Source organism: Oryzias latipes, chromosome 1 (genome assembly GCF_053564925.1).
Source record: "Oryzias latipes strain Hd-rR chromosome 1, Olatipes_Hd-rR_3.1".
NCBI classification, from domain to species: Eukaryota; Metazoa; Chordata; class Actinopteri; order Beloniformes; family Adrianichthyidae; genus Oryzias; species Oryzias latipes.
The window spans coordinates 34,274,541-34,297,957 of NC_136237.1; the positions used below are offsets into that span (position 1 = coordinate 34,274,541).

The 23,417-nt window shown below is 39.5% G+C and overlaps 1 protein-coding gene across 1 annotated transcript; it reads left to right on the top strand.

Moving 5' to 3' along the window:
• Nucleotides 1-4,544: 4,544 nt before the first annotated feature.
• mchr1a (melanin-concentrating hormone receptor 1a) lies at nucleotides 4,545-7,230 on the top strand. Its single transcript, XM_078953970.1, has 2 exons — nucleotides 4,545-5,333; nucleotides 5,982-7,230. Exons 1-2 carry the CDS (start codon nucleotides 5,279-5,281, stop codon nucleotides 7,001-7,003), a joined length of 1,077 nt encoding a protein of 358 aa, XP_078810096.1. The 5' UTR covers nucleotides 4,545-5,278; the 3' UTR covers nucleotides 7,004-7,230.
• Nucleotides 7,231-23,417: the final 16,187 nt, after the last annotated feature.

The following is a 23,417-nucleotide window of genomic DNA, read 5'->3' on the forward strand; positions in this document are numbered from 1 at the left end:
GTCAACACCATTTACTAGTTATTTTAGATAAGATTATTAAAAATAAAGTATTTGGAAAATACGTATCAAAAGAGGTGTATATGGTAGAGAAATGTATAGAAGGATCTGAAGACAGACTTTTTATTATGAACCTTGGTGCTACAGAACAACAACAAAAAATAATAATTAAAAAAAAAATCAACTGAGGTCCCATGGGGATTTTGGCTAGGAAACGTCTTTCAGTTATGACCATACAGCAAGAAAAAGGCCTTGGGGCAGATCAGTGACTCACTATAAAGCCAATGCTCTGCTTTCCTGGAAATTCCTCTGAGGTCCTCATAGAAGCCAGAGAAGAAGACTGCAGTCTATTATTGATTGATGATTCCTAGAAAGAGAACCCCCTCTGCACATATGTTCATACTCACACACAACCAAATATGTCCCTTCTGCTCTTCTGCAGTCTTTCAAAATGACATTTTTCTTTTAAATGGCCTACTTTGTTCAAAGACTGTACACTTCCAAGCTGAGCTTTGATTCCCCCCCCCCCCCATTTTATCAGTTACTCTTTTTGGGCAATGAGAAAACATTTTTTCTTCTCTTCTGGTATCCATTAAAGCCCAACTTTTAGATTTGCTGAAAACTGGCTCTACAATTCCTTGATAAAAGCTTCTTATTTCCCCCCCACTGAGTCTGTCATTTTTATTTTCGGGCTGTGGTCCAATTATCAACTTGAATCTGCTTCTTCTGTGTTAAAATTGATATAAATGGCAAAAAGGCCAGTGCTGATAATGAGCCTGGGGACAAAATTCCATTAAAAGCCCCTTTCTGATCACAGTAATCCACTCCAAACAGTTCAAAACGAGATGGTGTTCTCGGTTAAATGGATGAACAGTCTTTCTTTTACACTGCATATTGACATCATAAATAACAATGAGAAAAAAAAAAACAAGGCTGAGGTAAACACAGGTCATTTCTTTGATGTTATGCTCTGTATTTCTACTAATCACATCAGTATAATTTTTCCTTCTTATCTGTTCTTGCTTTTCTGAATGTGCCAAGCAAAAACAAAAAAAATAGAGTTTTTGTTGAAATATCTAAACCATATGTTCTCCCAGGTTTTTGCATCTTCTGAATACAACACCCAAAACGAACCCTTGTTTTGTTAAAGTTAGTAAAGTTGCTCTATAATTACCTAACTCTGCACAACATCCACTGTGATTTATGTTTTCTGCTGAGCTAAAAAAAAAATGGAAATAAGTCCAAAAGCTATATTTATTTTCCCCATTTTGATTTTTCCCACAAAGATTTCAGTTTTTGACACACAAAAAAACTGTTCATTGGAGTGTCCAGAAAAGCTCAATAACATTTTGAAATCAGACATGAAATTGTGTTTTCTTGTGGTTCTGATTCAGTTCCACTCTTGGCTGCACTTTGCATTCCTCTTGTCTGTTGCCCATTAAAAAAACAATATGGGTTTACAATGGATTAAGTGAAGCTGAAGTCAGCTGTCTGTTTGTATTCACGCCTCCTAGTAATTCCCTGCTGTCAACTGTCTTTTGTATGCAGGAGCTCTGCCTTTGCACCACTGAAATTAACTCAGTTTGTTCCCTCCCCCCTACAGTGGAGGTGAAAAAAATGCTATTAAATACATATAGTAATAAGATAATGTTTAATTTAACTAAACTAAAAAAAAAACATTCCCTGTGGGGAAATCAGAAAATAAACCAATATTTAAATATTCATTGGAACTAGATTTATCCTGTTTAAACAATGCAACCTTGTTAGATTTATTTCTGCCATCTGCAGATCTAAACTTGCAGATGTAAATTTTCCCCTAAGACCTTAAGCATTGGCTAAAATGTTAAAGTTTGCCCATTAACAGAAAAGCTGGGTAAACATTTATTTGGAAAATTAATGTAAAAAAAGAAACCTCAAATTAAAATTTATAAAAACTACTAGTGTATGAGGGCTGTCTGGAAAAGGTTGGTGATGATTGGCAGCAAAGACAGGAATATTGAACAAATCCAAGCAGAGTTCATTTAAAAATAAAAAAGGCCTAGAAAGCCCTAATTAATACAAGACAGAAAATGTAAAAAAAAAATCAAGTGTTTTATATAAAGAGTTAAAATGAAGAAATAAGGAGAGAAGTTAGCTGATGCAAAAAAAAAGGAAAAACTTTAACAACCTTTGAGAATGCAATGCTACATGAACAGCAAAGCAACACCAATTCGGACCAAATTAAATCTTTTCAGTTATTAAAAGGTTGGCCAAATTGGAATCATGGAATTTATGTCATCATGCATTCCAACACTTCCTCTGAGGCATGATTAAGTCAGGGCAGCCCCTATTTCACCAGAGTAATGACAAGGCCAAACGACATTCAATCCTCACAGTGCTGTTGGGATTCTATCACAACACATAGTGGTTGGTGTTGTTGTTGGGAATCAGTGGTGCTGATACTCAGGAGCACTTAAAATCAAAGAAAAGCTTGTGTAACTTTTTCAGTAACCCTGATTTCATTAGGAAGCTTAAGGAATAACGGTTTCAAGATCTGACCTTGCTTAAAGTTTGAATTTGTTTTGTTCTATTTGGGGACCTGACTCAGAAATGTCAGGATCCACAGGATCCTTTACTTTGGTACCTGAGAATAGAAACAACCTGTCCGCTATGTTTGCACTTCAAAAAACAAAAGAATCACAGTGCTGCATCTATAAAAACTCATTGAAGATTCACTACAGTTTTAAGCCAGATGAGGAAAAACAAGACGTACATGTCTGCAAGTAGATGCATCAGAATGGAGCAAAGCAGGGAGCTTGTGGCCTGCCCAGCGTACTTCCTGCATTTTTCAAACAGCATTGTTTTCATCTGATGATTCACTAAAATTTTATTTCAGAAACACTTAGAAATGCAATTTTAATCTCAATTTTCTTCTTCCATCCTCAGAAAAATGCAACAAAAACATGTTAAAAATACCAAAACACAATTTTCATTAGAGTGGGTGTTTAGGGTGTTTATTGTTACTTGAATACATTTAAACAAAAGTTTAATTTTTTAAATGTAAAAGTACGTTAAGAGAAAATCATGGAATATATCAAATACAAGATTTTTTTATAAGTTGATTATTAATTTAGCATCCTAATTTTCTTTCATTTATGATTATAACCATTTTATGTTTTAAGGGCCATTTTTTTCCCTACATTTTATGACTATAATGTACTTCTAAGAAGCACACCGACCAAAAATCCACACCTTTGCTTTTAATGGCCTGATTGTTTTAAACTGACTTTGATTTCTGTCTTTTTTCTCCCCATCAGGTAGAACTTCTTTGATGTTGCCTCTGGTTCAAACCTGCCTTCACTCAAGGGAAGTTGTAGTCCTAGATGTGTGGTTGTAGCTCTTGCAGCTTTGACTATCAGCAGCTGTCCAGTCACTGTGAACCCTTTTTTCTTCTTTTCATTCAACACTTTCCTTTAATTTGACTTTACATGCATCTGCCTTAACATAGGGGGAGAAGCTCGGTCACTGTTGGAGAGCTCGGAGTAGAACCGCTTCTCCTCCACTACGAAAGGAGCCAGTTGAGGTGGCTCGAGCATCTAGTCAGGAAGCCTCCTGGACGTCTCCCTGGGGAGGTGTTACGGGCATGTCCCACTGGGCGGAGGCCCCGGGGTAGACTACGTCTCTCCGCTGGCCTGGGAACGCCTCGGGGTCCCCCAGAGGAGCTGGAGGAAGTGGCTGGGGCGAGGGAAGCCTGGGCATCTCTGCTTAGACTGCTGTCCCCGTGACCCGGTCCCAGAAGCGGAGGAAGATGGATGGATGTGGATCTACGTCTTTGTTTTTCTCATCTGAGCTGACTTCTGGCTCAAAACTGTACGGCTGGAAAGCTCTAATATTTGTTTGCCATTTTTGTTGCAACAGTGATGTTAGGTTTGGGGTTCAGAGTGGCTGTGAGAGTGTGTTAACAGAGAGCTCTCAGTTATGGATTGCAGGAAGTGGAGGTGGGCTTGCTTCGTGCCAATGTCCTGCCCACAACTTTCCAATGAACTACTGCTGTTCTGGAGAAAAATAACACAGAAAGCAACACAGGTTTTTGGATTTGGAAAAAAACGGCATAGTTATTAAAAGGCTTTTAACATAGATTAAATAATAATAACCTGTAATCGGAGTGGGACCTAAAAGTATTACACCTTGCTGCCATTTTTTAACTTTGATACTGCTAACAAGTTGAATTCAGACCAAAATTAAATCGTTTCATTTATTGAGCACAGAAACGATAAAAACAGTCTTATATTAAGCAGCATAAAAAAAGACCTAAAGGTGTGTCTGACGTAAATTTAGAGTCAGTAGTGCAGATGTATTAAAACTGCCTCAGTCCCACACACCATATGATTGCCCTCCTTAACGAATGGAAAATGCGCATCTGCCGCGCACCGGTGTGCTGTCAGATCCCGCTGACGCGGTGATAATGAACAGAATATTCATATGCCGTTTCTCTCTGCTAAAGGTGTTACATTTAACGAGCTTTTTGTTCGCAGATGCAAAGTCCCCCACATTTCATCGGGGAAGGTGACACACAATGACGCGCCCTGTCACACGCATGCAACCCACAAATGGGTCGTGCCACTTTTTTAAGGAGCGAAAACCCACGATCTACCCCACTCCCACTGACATACAGATCCAGGAGGACCGGCTTTCAAGAGTCAAGCGTTTGTGGCGGACTCTGACCTTCTCAGACAGACTGACGTGCCGCTGATGATCTCCCCGAGGAGGACTAACAGGTCCATAAGGGTGCAGAGCGAATGCAAACGCAAAAACGCTCAAATGGATGCGTAACTTTAAAGAAAATTAGTTATTTTATTCTGACACACTCTTTTCATTTCAGCCTGGTGATCTTTCTTCTTCTCCTTTGTTTCCGATCTTGGATGCAGCGCTTCACATTAACATTCCAAACATGCTGCAAAGGTTTACGTCAAGACAAACAGCAGATCAAATCTGACAGGACGCGCGTCTGGATCCAACACAGACTTTTCAATATTCTCTGGATTGGATTCCCATCTGGTCTGATTGACATGACTGATCATAAATGACTTCTCGTATTGTGGGGGCTCGCGCCGAAGATGCTGTCACATCTTCAGCCGCGCGCGGACTAGGTGCGTTATTACAGCAGATGGCACCGAGCGCAGCGGTCTGCTCAGAGGACGCTGAGACAAATAATACTATCCGGAAAGGGGGGGAATAAAAGACAGGATTTCTATGAGATTTGGAGCGGACAGAATTTGGGATCTAGACTGGATCTGAACCCATGGATTTCTTAAATCGCTCCAATGTCTCAGCTGGAAGCGCAAATTTAACAACAGGTGAGTTGAGTCACCAGTTGGCCGATCGTTCAGCTATTTCTTAAAGAGCAAAACATAGCAACATAAAAAAAATCAAAATCATGAAATAGCACACCGTGCAAGGTCATTTTCATCCTCCCAACTTTTCTTTTTTGTCCAAATAAGTTTTTTACACCATCACAGGAACATTTTCTTTCATTTTTATGTTTAAAAACACTGTGGTAATCCGTTAAGGAAGAGATAAGCATGTAAAAAGTGTCACTATGGATTAAGGGGATATTTTAAAAATACTGGTTGGCAGCACATTTTAAGGAAAACCCTCACAGCATGAACTGCAACAAGAATTTCTTCTGCAATCATAAAATCAGCCTTCTCTGCTGAGGGACTAATCAGTTCATTGTCAGATCTGGAGTCTAACAAGAGGGATAATGTTAATCCCCTTTTTTGAAATCATCTGTTTAAACCAGACACAAAAAGTGATCATCATTTATCATTCCAATCTTGAACTGGGATTTGGTAATTGGGAAATGTGATTAAAGTAAATTGAATTTTTCTCTCTTTTTCACCCAGGGTTGTTTTGTGTGCAGCATAAATGTCCCCATCTATTTCACAAAGTGATTGTAATTTATCCGATTCTGAACTGCCGCACCGTCCTTCTCTCTGTTGCAGATAAAGATGTGGCCCTACACTGTGGGGCCAGCCTCCCTGTCATCTTTGGTGTCATCTGTTTCTTGGGTATCGTAGGGAACTGCATGGTCATGTACACCATCATGAAGAAAACAAAGTGCCGAGCCAAGCAAACTGTACCGGACATTTTTATCTTAAATTTGTCGATTGTTGACCTCCTGTTTCTTCTTGGGATGCCCTTCCTAATCCACCAGCTGCTGGGCAATGGGACCTGGCACTTTGGGGCCGCCATGTGCACGGTCATCACTGCGCTTGACTCAAACAGCCAAATTGTTAGTACCTATATCCTGACTGCAATGACTCTTGATCGTTACCTGGCAACAGTCCACCCCATCCGCTTCAACTACGTCCGCACGCCGCGGGTGGCTACTCTGGTCATCGCTCTTGTCTGGGGTTTGTCGCTGCTCACCATCATCCCTGTGTGGATGTATGCCGGCCTGATGCCCCTCCCGGATGGGCTGGTCGCCTGTGCCCTCCTTCTACCTGATCCAGTCACTGACACATATTGGTTTACACTCTACCAATTCTTCTTAGCCTTCGCCATCCCCCTGGCCATCATCTGCCTGGTTTTCTTTAAGATTCTCCAGCACATGTCCACCAGTGTGGCCCCGCTGCCTCCCAGGAGTTTGAGGGTCCGCACCAAGAAGGTGACCCGCATGGCCGTGGCCATCTGTCTGGCTTTCTTCATCTGCTGGGCTCCTTACTACATCCTCCAGCTCGTCCACCTTGGGGTGCAATACCCAAGCCTGGCTTTCTCGTACGCCTACAACATCGCTATAAGCATGGGCTATGCCAACAGCTGCATCAATCCATTTCTCTACATAATCCTCAGTGAGACCTTCAAGAGACAGTTCGCCAGAGCGGTACGGCCAATTAACCGAAAGTTTCGAGTGCACCCCAGCACCACCGACGGGGGCAGCGTGAGCGTAAGAATGGTGCCAGAAGGGGCTCAACAAGAGCCGGGGTCCAGGGAGGTGCTGCCCTCCAATGTGGCCTCACATTGATGAGAAACGAACAGCAAAAAATAAGCACAAGTGCAAGAAAGGGATGGAAAAGACACAATTCTAGTGCTGGTAAAGAAATCACAGCATCTCAGGACATTGTAAATAGGACCAAAACATTCATCAGTCCCATTCGTCTGAGTGGAATATTTGTAAATCCATATCTTTTGAAAAGGTTTTAAAAAATGTTAACTTTTGTCATAAAAAGCAGTTCTGTTGTTTGATCCAGACCCTTTTTTTCTCCTTTTCTTTTAAGAATTATTTCCTCCCAACTCATTTCTGCACAAATCCACACTGTCCATGTTTATGTCCTTAGTAAATTGTTTCTGAAAACATAAACAAGGATTTATAATTTTACCCAAGGAAATGTCACAATGGTTTTTAAAACAGCTGGGGCTCTAACCAACCACCATGGCCGACTTTGTCTACTTAACACAAACCAGCATGTTGGAGCTTTTTGCTGCATTTACATTCAGATATCAAAGCTGGGGAAGGAACGCAACGAAAGCGAACCTCGTGACCCCAGTGACCCCTCTGATTCATATAATCCCTGTAGTAAATCAGAGTCTGTGCCTACTGAGCTTATTGGTTTTGAGGCTCCTTCTTCATAAAATGCTCTGATGGGGGATTCAGGATGTGAGCTGTCGACTTCATGCGCTCACAAATTTGCACCTCTTTACTAATTTCATATGCTTTCCCCCCCTTTATGATTATGCTATGGTTGTCTGGACTCATAAACAGGGGAATTAAAATTACATTACTGCAAGTGAATGAGCTGTAAAAACAAGGACTGGTTATTACATCCTGTTCTGCTGTAAGCCTGAGCTGATCCAAATAGTCACACTTTTCGTAGTAATCCAATAAACAGCAAAACCGTCAGCCAACACCACAAAATGTTGTTTAGTGACAGGACTGGCTGGCAAGAAGACACAAGCTCACAAGGAAAGTAGTTAACAAATTTGCTAGAAAAGCCAGCGGAAGCGGAAAACGGCTTTTCCACGCTCACCCTTCAGCAGAAGTGAAGTCTGTGTGGAAGAAGGAGGCAATAATGACTTCATGATCAGCAGGTGTACAGCCAGGTGGAGCTAATCTGAAAGTGTCTCTCTAATGATTCATCCAGAGCCACTCACTGTCACTGCAGGGAGAAAAACTCAAATGGCAAGAGGGGCCAGGGACCCTTGAGATTATTGTTTACATAGAGACTTCTCGGAAATACGATAAAAAATAAAATTAAATCAAGGTTTTTTTTTCTTTTTGTTTTTTTCCTCCATTAACGTTCATTCTCAGAATTCGTGAAATCTGTTGTTGTTATTATGTTGGCATGCCTCAGCATCACAGAACGCAGTTACAGTGAATTCAGCTGTCCTTGACCATTCTTTAGAAGCTAATTTGTCACCTGTAGGATTAGTCACAAAAAGCTTGTGAGCCTTCAACATGTTTCATCTGCTTAATAGTTTTATCACTTGTTATATTGCTTTTTAAAGCAAGTGAGGTAGAATATATTTACAAATGTTTAATTTAAACGTATATATATATATAAATATATATTTCTTTATAGACCCACTCCAATGAAAATTGAGTTTTTTCTACCATGTTCTTGTACCATATTTCCCATGATAGAAGACCTTATATAAAGAAAATTAAGATGAAAATTGCATTTCTAAGTATGTATTTACTGAAATTGTTGTGAATCAGGAGCAGATGAAAAAATGCCATTGGAAAAGGTTTGTAGTGGGCTACAAGCTCCTCGCTCCGCTTCATTTCTGATGCATCCACTTGTAGATAAATAGATTCAAGTCTTGGTTTTTTCTTGTCTGAGCTGGAATCTGGCCAAAAACTGCACGGCTGGATAGCTCCAATATTTGTTGCCTTTTTTTGTTGGGCTAAGCTGGTGGGAAAGCGTGTGAACAGATGGATGACGGGAAATGGGGACGGGCTCAGTCCATGTCAACAGTCCCACAATAACTCCTGCCATTCTGTAGAAACTTTGTCCTAAAAAACGACACTTGTTTTTTTTATTTTGCCTAAAAACGGCATAATCATAATCAAAAATCACTGTGAATGCTCTAATGATGGATCAAAACATGATTGGAGTGGGACTTAAAGCAGGATTCATGCTGTCTTCTTTGTATTTTGTATATGTTTGCTGTTTCTGGTTACTCTTTGTTGTTTCTGGTCACAGGACGTGCGTGGAGCACATCTGGAATACTGAGCCCTGTTATTATGTTCACTGTGAATTCAACACTGTGAAGATTGATTGAATGCAAACTCAGTTTAACTAACACATTCACTCTAAATTCTGATGTGTCACAAGCCCAACTTTTACATTTTTTCAGTGTTTATCAAACACCAAAATATATTTTGATATTCAAAAGAATTTTTTAAAAATCCTTTCTTTTTGGACATTTTATGTGGAAACTTTTTTTCTGTGAGCTGTTTATATCAAAGTCTTTGACCTAGAACCAAGGTTTTCTTTCTATTACCCACAAATGTTACCGCATTTATTTGGATCTCAGAGGATAGTCTCCTAAACTGTGACCTCTTGATTCTATTACCCATAACAGGTCGCATTAATCGGTCAGAAAATCTCAAATAAATTTTAAATGATGCCCAATGAGAGATTACACATCCAAAGTTAAAAAAAAGGTCAGGACAAGCTTGTTCTTATATTTAGAAGTGCAAATCACTATGTAATCTCATCTTGCTGAACTCACTCTCAAGAGCACAGATGATTGGGCAGAGGTTGGAGGTGCTCCACTTCCAGAAACGTCCCAGTAGAGTCTGAGGTCGAGCTGAGCGTGGAGCAAAAAGTGAGACACAGCCTTTAAATCTGCATCTGCGGTCAGTGAGATCTAAGGGTTACAATTGTTATGAAGGAGACACAGCCTGCAGAAAAATGTTTCGGAATATCTCCTGAAGGTACAGTTGATCAAAACTTCTCTTTTATAGAAGTTTCCCTGATTAAAAAAAAGAAAAAAAGAGTTAATTTTTGCTTTGTAATTAATGCATAAAACATCCAATTTTAGATTTATTTACCATCAATTCAAATGTTCTTTGTAGGTTTCAACAAACAGAAAATAGTCAAATTACATCAAAACCATGATGTGATGTCAGTTCTTCAGTTAAAAAGATGAAGTAACATACACTGACTGAATGGAGAAATTAAGATCAGTGCACAGAAATGTGAACATTCTGCCTGGCTCTAAATAATCAAACTCCCAAATGCTAAAGTCGGTCTCATGCATTCCCATGTGACGATTTGGATAAGGTCTGTGAACATTTGCAATCTTCCCAAGTTGTGTTTCATTTAAATGTTTATCTTGTGGGATTGTCATGCTCCTGGATGGCTCCCAAACACAAACAGCACGGCCTCCACTGGTCTGTTCTGTCGATAACAAGCATGATGGCTGCATCACTTCATCTGTCACTCTCTTCCCCGTAATGCACCCATCTCTCCAGAGCAGGACTCATCAAACCGCATTTTCTCCCCAGTTTCTTCAGAAGTCAGTTTTTCTCTGACAGCTAAAGCATTCTCTCTTTCCAAATTCAGAGTCAAGTGGGTTTTTTTCTTTTTACGGCTTTTGTATAGATGTGTGGAAAATTAAATGTCCCTATGTTCTAATTTTCTTTTTTTCCCCTTCAACTAAGACATAATGGTAGCCTTGGACATGACATTAAAAATGATTAAAAAAATATGCATTTTGCTTGCAAAATGTATTATTCTGTGCACAAATTGCTGTTTAGTGGCAACAAATTAGCATTTTGTGTGGACAAGTTAGCATTTTGTGGTTACAAATGAATACTTTTTGTGCAGAAATTGCTATTTTGTTGCCACAAATCAGTGTTTTATCAGCATTTTGTGTGCACCAGTTAGCATTTGAGTGAATAAAGTAGGATTTTGTGTGCAAAAATTTATGTTTTTGAGCAGAAAATACTAACCTTTCCCCAAATTAAACATTTTTGAGTAAAAAATACTAACTTTTGAACACGTTATTTTTATTTTGTGTGCACAAAATGCTAATAAAATGCTAATTTGTGGCCGCAAAATAACAATTTGCTACTAATATGGGCGAAAGAAAATAATAAACATGTTAATTCAAGTGAAAAACAATTTTTTTTAATCTCACGTTAAGGGCTCCGTACATCTCAGTTTGCGACTGAAAAACATAAACTTTAAAAAAAAGGTTTTTATTATGTGGAGACTTGGATTTTTTTCCTCACACCAACCAAAACTTGAAAAAAAAATTTCAATCAAAGAAACATTAATACCTTGAATGTGCTCAGATGTTTTTTTTAACAGAAAAGTTAGAAAGAGAAAAAAGGAGTGACTGACTGCATCAGTTGGGCTTAAATAATGTCTTGCCTGATGAAGTAAAGACTGTAAAAAATTGCAATATTTTCAATGAAAGTACATTTATTTGCCCCGTCCCTCTGTTGTGTTAGTCAGCTGCTATTTTCTTTATTTGTGTATTAAGGATAAATATCGCTGTTATCTTTTTTTATGGGAACGGTGTAATATCTGTGTGGTGTGCAGTGTTTTACAATAAAACAAACAAACAAAAAATAGATGTTTTGTAGCACAACCCAGTTACATACATGTTCTGTTTTCAAACCTTGATTTGAACTGTTCTCTATTTTCTGTTTGAATGTCTGTCAGTTAACACTGTATATCCAAGAAAGTGTAAAAATTTTTTTAGAAAGGAGGTGAAACATAGGGTTTGATGGACACAATAGTGTCATGTCCCTTAAAAATGAAGCTCCACTAAATAAAACCTGTTGCTGCTCTTGCAGGAACAACACTTTAACCTGACGATCAATTGTAAAAGGATTGTATCTCCTTTTCAGAAAGGAATTTGTGAGCTAGTTCCAAGGAAAACACAGCAGTTTTGGCTGTGAAAGTCACAGCCACGATTTATACAATGATATTTTCATGGATTGTTGGATTTTATGTTTTTGTTGTTTGTGCAATTGTCTATATTGAAGTGTTTATATTTATGAATTACAAGTTATCTGGTTTGTTCTCTGTGTATAAAATCAATGAAAGTGAAGCATCAGACACTTTTAGGTTTTTAGACAGCTTGGATTTTTTAAGCCGACGAACCAAAAGATGTAATCTGAAGCATTTTTTTTTTTGCCTTTTTTCTTTAAGAGCTTGAAAGGGTAATTGTTGTTTTTCATTCAAACTGGCCTTAACTGATATAAAATGACAGACGGTCACATGCAGAGGAAACTCTGAAGTGACTGTTAGCAGTTAATTGATAGAATATTGATGCTCGAGAAACCCTTTAGTACTTAAGCAGTGACAGCTATAATATTAAAAGATAATTGCTTCAAGCGATCAAAACAATAAACGTCTGCACTTATCTGTGTATTTTCCTGCTGTTTTAAAAGAAACCATTTTCTGTTCAGGAATAAACTTTTTATAAGCTGGAAATTCATTGGAATTTCATTGTTTCGGTCTGTTTAACCTTAAAGCTACTTTTTAAATGGAACAGCTTTCTAAACAAGCAGCATTATTGAAGGCTTTCAGCCCCAGATGGGATGTGAACAAAAACCAAAATAGACCAAAGATTACAAAGACTATGAATGACATGGGACAATAGGATTTTACATCTTACAAAGTCCGATCATCTTTTGATCTGTTGTAAAAGTGTTCACAGTAGTCTTTTAATTATGATTATACCATGGTCCGGTTGAATACCCGATTCTGATTGGCTGCTGGGTATGCATTAAAACCTGATAACCGCACGGTGAAAAAAGAAGTTCCGGTCAGCTAGCTTAAATGTTTTGTATCACTGCGCCGGCTTCTTTAAAACAACCTTTTGCTTCATCATCTGGACAAAACAAGCGGTAAGAGATGAACATTTTTCTCTGAACTGATGCTTTATTCAACCCATCGGGACAATCAGCAGATATGTATAGCCGAATCTTGACTTCAGCGGTGGTGCTGCGCGACGCGGACTATATGTTACGAGATGTGGCGCATCACTTAACATATAGTCCGCTTTTTGTGAGAAAAGCGATCCAAATCGGAAAAAAAAAAACAAGAATTAAGGATTAAACCTGGTTAATATGTATTGCTTTTGTAACTGACCATGGTATAACCAGGTTAATGGCCTTCGAAGTGTGCGGTTATTACTTTTTAATGCACGCCGCGGAAGCCTGAACCATCCGACGCGGGCCATTAACCCGTACTTACGCTGTTTTTAGCTTAAATAAAAAAAACGTCGTTTTCTTGGACAGTTTCTGCAGAGCGGCAGTAGTATTTTATCAGAAATGACCTCTGAGTTGAGTGTGAGACTGTTGGCGCAGAGTAAGCCTACCCTCACTTCCCGTCACCCATCTGTTTAAACGCTCTTCCGCATTAGTGGCCCCCCAAAAATGACGAGCAATATTGGAGTTATCCAGCTGTACAGTTTTGAGCCTGATGCCAGCTTGGGCGAAGAAGCCTATAAACGAGGGTAAGCAAATGGGAATGCAACACTGGAAAAACTGTTATCTGACAAGTTAGAAACTAAAACCGGGGGAGACCAGGGATCAAACAGGCATAGAAACACAGAAAATCTGCTATCAGACAAAATACACATGTGTGTACCTATAATAATGAGAGAACAGGAAGAGGACAGATGAGCTCCAAATCCCAGGAACATCTGTTATGAGGGAAAAAATATTAGTCAGTCAAATCCAAAAACTGGTCAGAGCAGTAGACTGCAGTTTGTCATTTCTTGTTATCAATGGTCTTCTGGATAAATCCACTCTCTAGCTGCTTAACTATCTTTCACTGTGATCTCAATAAAATTGAAATGATAGGGAGTTTGATGTGCTTTTATGCTGCGGGCTGTTTTGTGTCGAAAGGCTCCGTGAGAACCAGCACCTCAGATTTCACCTCAATGAACAAGCAAATGCTTCAGTTCTGAACACCAGTGTCTCCCAAATTGCTACTCTGTGATTTAACCATGTTCATTATCTACAAACAAGAACAATAATAATAGGAAACAAGACTGAGAGCTGACTGTAGAGTTCAACCATCATGTCCAGAAACACTGTGGGTGTAAAGCAGAAACTAAAAGTCTTGAAATGGGTGAATAAAAAATGGTTTTAGGTGACAACAAGTTTTAGATGAGGAGAATGGAAGACTGGACAAGAAGCAAAAAATAAGATGAATCCCCCAAAAACCCATGCTCATAAATTTTCCCCCTTTTTTTCTTTCCACTGCAGAACTTCTCTACTTTTTCCTTTTTTATAGAACAAGTCGTATTCATGTACATGCATTAATTAGCAGCAGCAGGAAAAAAGGAGCCAGCATGCACTAATGTCTTTAAACTACACCTGATCCATTCAGAATAGTGTTGGTAATGGTGGAAATTGCTTTACATAAGGTAACTATTTACTTAGTATTCAGCACAATGATCAATGCAGCTTAAAGTTGGGCCTTTCTGTCTCCTTGAAGAACAAAAAAGAATTAAGAGTTCACTCAGAAAGCTTTGTACTTGTTTACATAATGTAAAGAAAGCAAAAGAAGAAGATCACATAAACACTAATGTATGTAATTAAAATGATGTTTTTTGTAATTTCTTTGACAAAATTTAGACTTTCTAAAAAAGGAACAACCATGTTATGGATGGAGGTTTGTTGAGGACCCAAGACAGAGCAAGAAAGGGAACATGTTTAATGTAAGTTGATTGGTGGCACAGATTCACTAAGGTACTGGTAACACTCCTCAGAGTTTGGTCCACATTAACATGACAGCAGCAGATTTGTTATAATAATAATGGATTCGATTTTTCTGCGCTTTTCCAGACGCTCAAAGCGCTTACAGTGTGTCCATTATTCATTCACTCCTCATTCATACATGGGGATGGTAAGCTACGGTTGTAGCCACAGCTGCCCTGGGGCAGACTGACAGAGGCGTGGCTGCCATTTCGCGCCTACGGCCCCTCTGACCATCACCGGGAGCATTCATGCACATTCACACACCAGTGGAGCCACACTGGAGGCAAGGAGGGTGAAGTGTCTTGTGTGTTGGCTGCACATCCATGATGCCAATCTCCCGTTCCACCACATGCCAAAGGTCTCTATTAGGTTAATATCTGTTGTCTGTGGAAGTCATTTGAGTTCAGTAAACTCATTGTCATGTACAAGAAAGGAGAATGGATCCATGCTTTCATGTTTTTGACGCTAAATTCTCCCTCTGCCATCAAAATGCTGCAGCAGAAGTAGAGACTCATCAGACCAGGCAACGTTTTTCCAATCTTGTATTGTCCACTTTTGGTGAATTGTAGCCTCCGTTTCCTGTTCTTAGCTGACATCTTGATCTTCTGCTGCTGTAGCCCATCTACGTAAAGGTTAGATGTGTTCAGAGACCAGTGTATGAATGTGTGTGTGACTGGGTGAATGGGTCTGTGACTGTAAAGCGCTTTGTCCTTGTAGGAAAAAGGCGCTATATAAGTATACGCCATTTACTATTTACCATGCCCTTCTACAGACCTTGGTTGTAACCAGTAGTTATTTCCTGTTTCTGTTACCTTTCTATCTTACTTTTCTTACCTTTCTATTCTACTCTGACCTCTGGCATCAACAAGGCATTTCCGCCCACAGAATTGCCGCTCACTGGTACTTTTTTTCTGACCAACCCTAGAGATGTTTATGGGTGAAAATCCAAGTAGATCAGCAGTTTCTGAAATCCTCGGACCAATCGGTCTGGCACCAACAACCATACCATGTTCAAAATCACTTCAATCACTTTTTTCTTTATTCTGATGTTCGGTTGGAATTGCAGCAGGTCATCTTGACCGTGTATACATACTTAAATGCATAGAGTTGCTGCCACGTAATTAGAAATTTGTGTTGTAAACTGATAAAGTGACCAGTGAGTGGATGTCAAAAAATACATATATTAATATACATATATATATATATATATATATATATATATATATATATATATATATATAAATAAAACTTGCCCCTATCACCCTTTCGTGGGTGGTTTCTCACTCAAGCTCGGGTCCTCTACCAGAGGCCTGGGAGCTTGAGGGTTCTGCGCAGTATCTTAGCTGTTCCTAGCACTGCGCTTTTCTGGATTGAGATGTCTGAGATCTTTCCAGGTATCTGTTGCAGCCACTCCTCCAGCTTGGGGGTTACTGCCCCGAGTGCTCCAATTACCACAGGCACCACTGTCACCTTCACTTTCCAGGCTTTCTCCAGTTCTTCTCTGAGTCCCTGGTATTTCTCCAGTTTCTCATGTTCTTTCTTCCTGATGTTCCCATCGCTTGGCACTGCCACATCCACCACAACGGCTTTCCTCTGTTCTTTATCCACCACTACAATGTCTGGTTGGTTCGCCATTACCATCCTATCAGTCTGAATCTGGAAGTCCCACAGGATTTTGGCCCTTTCATTCTCTACCACCTTCGGGGGTGTTTCCCATTTTGACCTTGGGGTTTCCAGTCCATACTCTGCACACATGTTCCTGTATATTATTCCAGCCACTTGATTGTGGCGCTCCATGTATGCTTTACCTGCCAGCATCTTACACCCTGCAGTTATGTGCTGGATTGTTTCAGGCGCCTCTTTGCACAGCCTACACCTTGGGTCTTGTCTGGTGTGGTAGATCTGAGCCTCTATCGCTCTGGTGCTCAGGGCTTGTTCCTGAGCTGCAAGGATGAGTGCCTCAGTGCTGTCCTGTAGGCCAGCCCTTTCTAGCCATTGGTAGGATTTCTTGATATCAGCCACTTCCGTTATGGTCCGGTGGTACATCCCATGCAGGGGTTTGTCCTCCCATGAGGATCTGTCCTCCAGCACTGTATCCTCTGCTCTCCATTGCCTGAGACATTCACTGAGCACACTGTCATTTGGGGCCTTGAGCTTGATGTACTTATGCATCTTGGATATTTCATCCTGGATAGTGGCTTCTACGCTCACTAGTCCTCGGCCTCCTTCCTTGCGGCTAGCATACAGTCTCAGGGTGCTGGATTTGGGATGGAACCCTCCATGCATGGTGAGGAGCTTTCGTGTCTTAACATCCGTGGTCTGTACCTCTTCTTTTGGCCATCTTATTATTCCTGCAGGGTATCTGATAACTGGCAGTGCGTAGCTGTTTATTGCCCGGGTCTTATTTTTGCCATTGAGCTGGCTTCTCAGGACTTGCCTTACCCGTTGGAGGTATTTAGCTGTTGCAGCTTTCCTTGTTGCCTGCTCCAGGTTGCCATTTGCCTGTGGAATTCCGAGGTACTTGTAACTGTCCTCAATGTCTGCTATTGTTCCTTCTGGGAGTGAGACCCCTTCTGTGTGGACTACCTTGCCTCTCTTTGTCACCATCCGACTGCATTTCTCGAGCCCGAATGACATCCCAATGTCAGTACTGTAGATCCTGGTGGTGTGGATCAGGGAGTCAATGTCACGTTCGCTCTTAGCATATAGCTTGATGTCATCCATGTAGAGGAGGTGACTGATGTTTGCCCCATTTCTGAGTCGGTATCCATAGCCAGTCTTGTTGATTATTTGGCTGAGGGGGTTCAGACCTATGCAGAACAGCAGTGGGGACAGAGCATCACCTTGGTATATCCCACATTTGATGGACACTTGTGCAAGTGGCTTCCCATTGGCTTCAAGGGTGGTTTTCCACAGCTTCATTGAGTTTCCTATGAAGGCTCTTAGAGTCCTGTTGATGTTGTACAGCTCCAAGCATTCAGTGATCCATGTGTGTGGCATTGAGTCATAGGCTTTCTTGTAATCAATCCAGGCTGTGCACAGGTTGGTGTGTCGTGACTTGCAGTCTTGAGCGACTGTTCTGTCAACCAGGAGTTGGTGTTTGGCTCCTGTTTGGCTATATATATATCTTGAGTAGTATCTTGATCTATCTACTACTCAAGATATATATATATATATATATATATATATATATATAAATGGAAAGACATTTACAACAAGAAAATATGAGAAAACAATTCTGAAACACATCAAAGGGAAATGACTGACAAATCAGGTTTGGTCATAAGGCCATAACTAAAAATTCTAAAATTCAATATAACGGAAACTGCATCCAACGGAAAATCCCTGAAAAACCTGAGAATAAGTCTCAGGTCTTCACAACAACAACAAAAAAGTTAATAGCTTTTCATACCCCAAATAGAACCATGAAATCTTTCATAAGTTTTTTTTGGGGTCTTTCTTCCTCAGAGGCTTAGAACTCCTATTTGGGATAAATTTGGAAGCTTTCATAAAAAAAAAAAAAAAAAAAAAAGCCAAACCTTTAGCGTATATTTATTTACTTTTCTACATTGATGCCTCTTTATGTTTTAGCTCAATGTTGCTTTCACAAAAGGAGCCTTGATGTTGAGTAACATCAAAATACAAAAACAAATGAAAAGCATTTTTATAATAATCTTTTTTCTGTAATCCATGGCAACAAGCGAGGACGAGGCAGGTAAGTGATGCCTTAGTGGTAGCAAGATTCTGAAAGAGGATTTTATAATAGTCAGTGACCATGGAAGCAGACAAAAAAACAAAAAACAAAACAGGACCGGTTTATTAGATTAGTAGACAGGAAAATATAGACATGTCCACTTTCAAAATAAAAAAAATTAAAAAGCAGGGCTGTTAACATTAATTTTTTTTGTGTTAAATCTTAGTGAAGCCTCCCTTACCTGCGGGGCTGTTCGATGTTGACGTCTAAAGGTCATAGATCACACTTTGCATCCTTACAGTTTTTCTTTGGACCAGCAAATGAAAAAAAAAAAGCAATTTTAAAAACTCAAAATGTGCAAATGTCCTCCATCAAACACGTTAATGTGCTTGACTTTTCATGGCTCCCCCTGCTTTCTTTGATTGTATTTTTGTTCTTAATCAGGTTCATAATCCTGGCCATCAGGCCCAGACGTTTTGCATATTTTACACATTCCCTGGCTCCAAACACACCTGATCCAAGAAAATGAGTCACCAACTGGCTCCTGCAAGGACTGATGACGAATTGATGAGTTGTATTCTTGTGCTTATTTTTTATCTTATTTTTCTATTTCAAAATGTAAATTTCATAAGGAATTATTTTTAATGCATGTCATACCTAAATCTAAATATTATTTTACTTTAAAGTGAATAAATTTAAATGTACATTTGTTGATTATAAAAGGAAAAAAATGACTAAAAACAGTTTTATAAAACATGTGAAAATACAAAAGGCAGCAGATGAGGAAAAAAAAAAACTCCCCACAGGGGCAGCAAGCCTGTATGTGGGAGCTAAAGCACGGCGGTGGCTTTACGAATATAACAAAAGGTTAATTACTTGTGTGCTTTTGGCAAAAGGTCCTTTATCTGTGCTCGGCATCACTACACTGAGACTCATGCTCTCTGTGCAGGATAATCTCCTTCATGAGTGGGTGGCTTCATCATCCACAAGCTCCTCCAGGCTGAAAAGAGAAGATGGTGAAGTCAGAAGCAAAGAGACAAGAGGACATGATCTACCTGCATATGGAAATTAAACCATTCATTTACCAACAAATGTTTAAAAGAATGACAGCAGCTTTTTCTGAAGAAGGTCAACCTTTTTTGGTATTATTTCAATAATGTTTTGAAGGTGAATTGGTTTCCTAAGTAGAGAAATATCTATGTACTAAAAACTTGCGATGTAACTTTAATTTGCTGCTCGTTATAAGTGCTGAAATAGAAAGAAAATCAGCTAAAACTTGGTATCAGCCTTCATTTACCTTCGATTTGCTGAGTTCCATCATCTGTCTGTTTGAGGGAAACATTGCCAAAGGGGAAAAAAAAATCATGCGATTCTAAGAAGACATATTCTGACAACTTTCAAAGTATCAGGACTTACCTGAAAACAAGTGGGTTTCTAAGAAACACAGAGCTCCAGAATGTTTCCCGTTCAGATGTCTGGTTTTACCTGCAACAATTTCAGGCCTGAGCTATGCTGCATCTGTATCAGAGCGCATTATTTAGCAATGACTACCCATTCAGTTTGTGCTGCGACAAGTTCTCCCTGTGGTCTCTCTTTTCGGAATACCTGTAGGAGGTGAAGAAAACCATCCCAGTTGTTTCTGGAGATACCAGGATGCATTCTGGACAGATGCCAATCCAAAACAAGAACAAATAGAGACACACAAGCACACAAATATATATACATTTATGGGAGGAAACTCAGAGCTCTGGAAAAAAGGCATTCGTGTAAATAGGGGAACTGGATTAATGAGGGAATGTTGTGGAAAAATGTTCTAACGTGTTGACATTTTGTGCATCTAAATCCTATTTTTTTTTCAGAGAGAGGGAAAGTAAAGAGGAGCTGGACAAATGCTTTTAAATTCAACCTTTGCTTTCTTTGCCTGTGCTTCAATACACAAAAAGGGTCAAATAAGTGGGAGGATTTTCTTTGTGCTGAAGAAATGTCATCCAAAGATGACAGGCAGTTCTTTTTGCAAACAGCCTCTGTGTTGGATTTCACATCTATTCTGTTGTTTTCCAAAGTAAAATTTACAGTGGTGAAAAAAAATTGTTGGTACCCCTCATTTAAAGAAAGAAAGTCCACAATGCTCACTGAAATGACTTGAAACGTTCAAAAGTAACAAATTAAAATTTATTGAAAATTAAAAATCAAAATCAGCCATTACTTTTGAGCTGTTGATTAACAGAATTATTTAAAAAAACAAACTAATGAAATAGTGCTGGACAACAGTGATGGTACCTCCATAAAAGACTGCCTATTTAGAGGGTGACAAATAGTCACGTTGCTGTTTGGTGAAAAGGTGTGTATCACACTGAACATGGACAACAGAAAGCAAAGGAGAGAATTGTCCCAGGACATTAGAAACAAAATTATTGACAAACTTCGTAAAGGTAAAGGCTATAAAACCATTTCTAAGCACTTGAAGTTCCTGTGACGACAGTGGCACATATTATTCATAAGTTTGAGACCCACAGGACAGTAGCCAACCTCCCTGGACGTGGCCGGAAAAGGAACATTAATGACAAATTGAGGAGACGGATAGTTGGAACTGTATCCAAAGAGCCCAGAACAACCTCCAAAGACATTAAAGGTGAACTCCTAGATCAAGGTACATCAGTGTCAGATCACACCATTCATCGTTGTTTCAGCCAGAGTGGACTTCATGTGAGACGACCAAGGAGGACATCACTGTTGAAAAGAAATCATAAAAAAGCGGGACTGGAATTTGCCAAAATGCATGTTGACAAGCCACAAAGCTTCTGGGAAAATGGGAAAAATTTTGGTAAGGCACATCAGCTCTATGTTCGTAGTCTCAAAAATGAAGCATACAACGAAAAATAACACTGTCCCTACTGTGAAACATGTAGGAGGCTCAGTTCTGTTTTGGGGCTGCTTTGCTGCATCTGGAACAGGGTGTCTTGAAGTTGTGCAAGGAAAAATGAAATCTCAAGATTATCAAGGCTGTATAGAAATGTGCTGCCTAGTGTCAGAAAGCTTGGTCTCAGTCGCAGGTCATGGGTCTTCCAACAGGACAACGATCCAAAACTCACAGCCAAAAACCCCCAAGAATGGCTAAGAGAAAAGCGTTGGACTATTCTGAAGTGGCCTTCTATGAGCCCAGATCTGAATCCCATTGAACATCTGTGGAAGCAGCTGAAACCTGCCATTTGGAGAAGACACCCGTCAAACCTGAAACAACTGGAGCCGTTTGTTAATGAGGAGTGGGCCAAAATACCTGTGGACAGGTGCAGAAGGCTCATTGACAAATGCTGAAACCCTTTAATTGCAGTGATTGCCTCAAAAGGTTGTGCAACAATTTAATTTAGCCCTGTTTCATTAGTTTAAAAAAAATAATAATTCTGTTAATCAACAACTCAAAAGTAATGGCTGATTTTGATTATTTAATTTTCAATAAATTTTAGTTTATTGTTACTTTTGAACGTTTCAAGTCATTTCAGTGAGCATTGTGGACTTTCTTTCTTTAACTGAGGGGTAAAAAAAGAAAAGAAAAAAAAGGAAAGGAGCCTGGAATCCACATTTATCTTTTTATTTTTGATATGAAAAATGAGGCAATTATTTGTACTCCTTTGATTTCTTGTTTTTTAAGCCCCCAACCGTCGCGGTTACGTGCGAGAACTGCAGAGTCATTGAACTGCGCTGGTGTGAAGGCAGCTGCATGCAAAAACTCAACTCTTCTGGAGCCTCCTAAAAGGATTGAATCGTGTTAAATGCACTGAGAAATGAAAAGAAAATGAACATCCCAGTTCTGCCACCTTCATTCAGACTGACAACTGCATCTTTGGCTTAAACTCCGGGACAGTAAACCACAGCAGATTCTGAGAGGGTTTTACCTGCTTGATTAGGCGGGAAAATGCCAGTCTGAAGATGTGAGGGCAGCGGGGGTGAAATGAAGTTGCAAAGCTTTACTAAGCCGGCCAGAAGGTTTTTTTTTCACAGCTGTAAAGCTGATTTCAGAAACAGTTCTGACGTGACATTTTTTCAGCTGCAACTATTTCAAATTTCTACAGAAATTCGGCGATGGAGAGGCATAAGTTTAAAGACCCACAAATTAAGTGTAGAATGAGGTCAGAGGTGAGTTCAGCTTGTGTGCCAAGGTGCAGTTTAACTGATGTAGTAGGTATGAACATATCACCCCATGGACTGAATTTAAAAAAAGAAAATGACAGAATATTTTCTTGTGATTTTAAGTTAATGCTTTTATTATTTGGAAGCTAAGGGACACGAGTCAGTCTGGTAACTGCTGGGTTTTTTGGATTTTCAAGTACATCACATGCTGGCTCATAGCTGTTGGAAATAAAATCTGGAGCACCTGTGTTCAGATAATTCCCACCTATCAAAATTCCACACTGGCTTCGTGGTGTCCAGTCCTGGAGACTGCCTTCCATCTCACAGCACAGGAGGTGAGGCACATCTGCACAAAACTGACATCCGTCAGCACATTTTTTGAGGTCATGATACTCAGGAACAGAGCCACTCAATTTCCTGCTGCTTTACTCAGTCATATGTATATATTACACCTCAGCCAGTTCACAGACACTTAAAATATAGTTCTATATGTATGACTCTGTAGGTTTGACAAACATCCTAAATAACAGTTATTACTCAGCCTCTCTAGGGCCAATCTAAGCAACACAAATAAATGGATGTGAAGGAATTCAAGAGATTTTTCAAAAGGCTGTAAACCTTGGACTCTCTTTTTTTAGTGTCATTCTGCTTGAGTGAGATTTGAAATGAACATCCATCCTTCCTGAAAAAGCTTCTTGTAACAAGATGTAAACTAGAAAATATATAATAAACTAATGAAATGAGCCCCTGACACTGAAGGAAATTAAATTTTCCTTCAAGGTAAACGTCATTAAATTGCATATATTGGTATGAACGTTGAAAAGACACTTTTGTTCTAGTAAAGATATCAAACATTTGCACTTTTTTGCATCGATTTATGCA

Coding starts and splice junctions, on each gene's coding strand:
- mchr1a (XM_078953970.1), top strand. CDS start 5,279: ATGGATTTCTTAAATCGCTCCAATGTCTCAGCTGGAAGCGCAAATTTA. Junction 5,334..5,981: donor AAGCGCAAATTTAACAACAG/GTGAGTTGAGTC, acceptor TCTCTGTTGCAG/ATAAAGATGTGGCCCTACAC.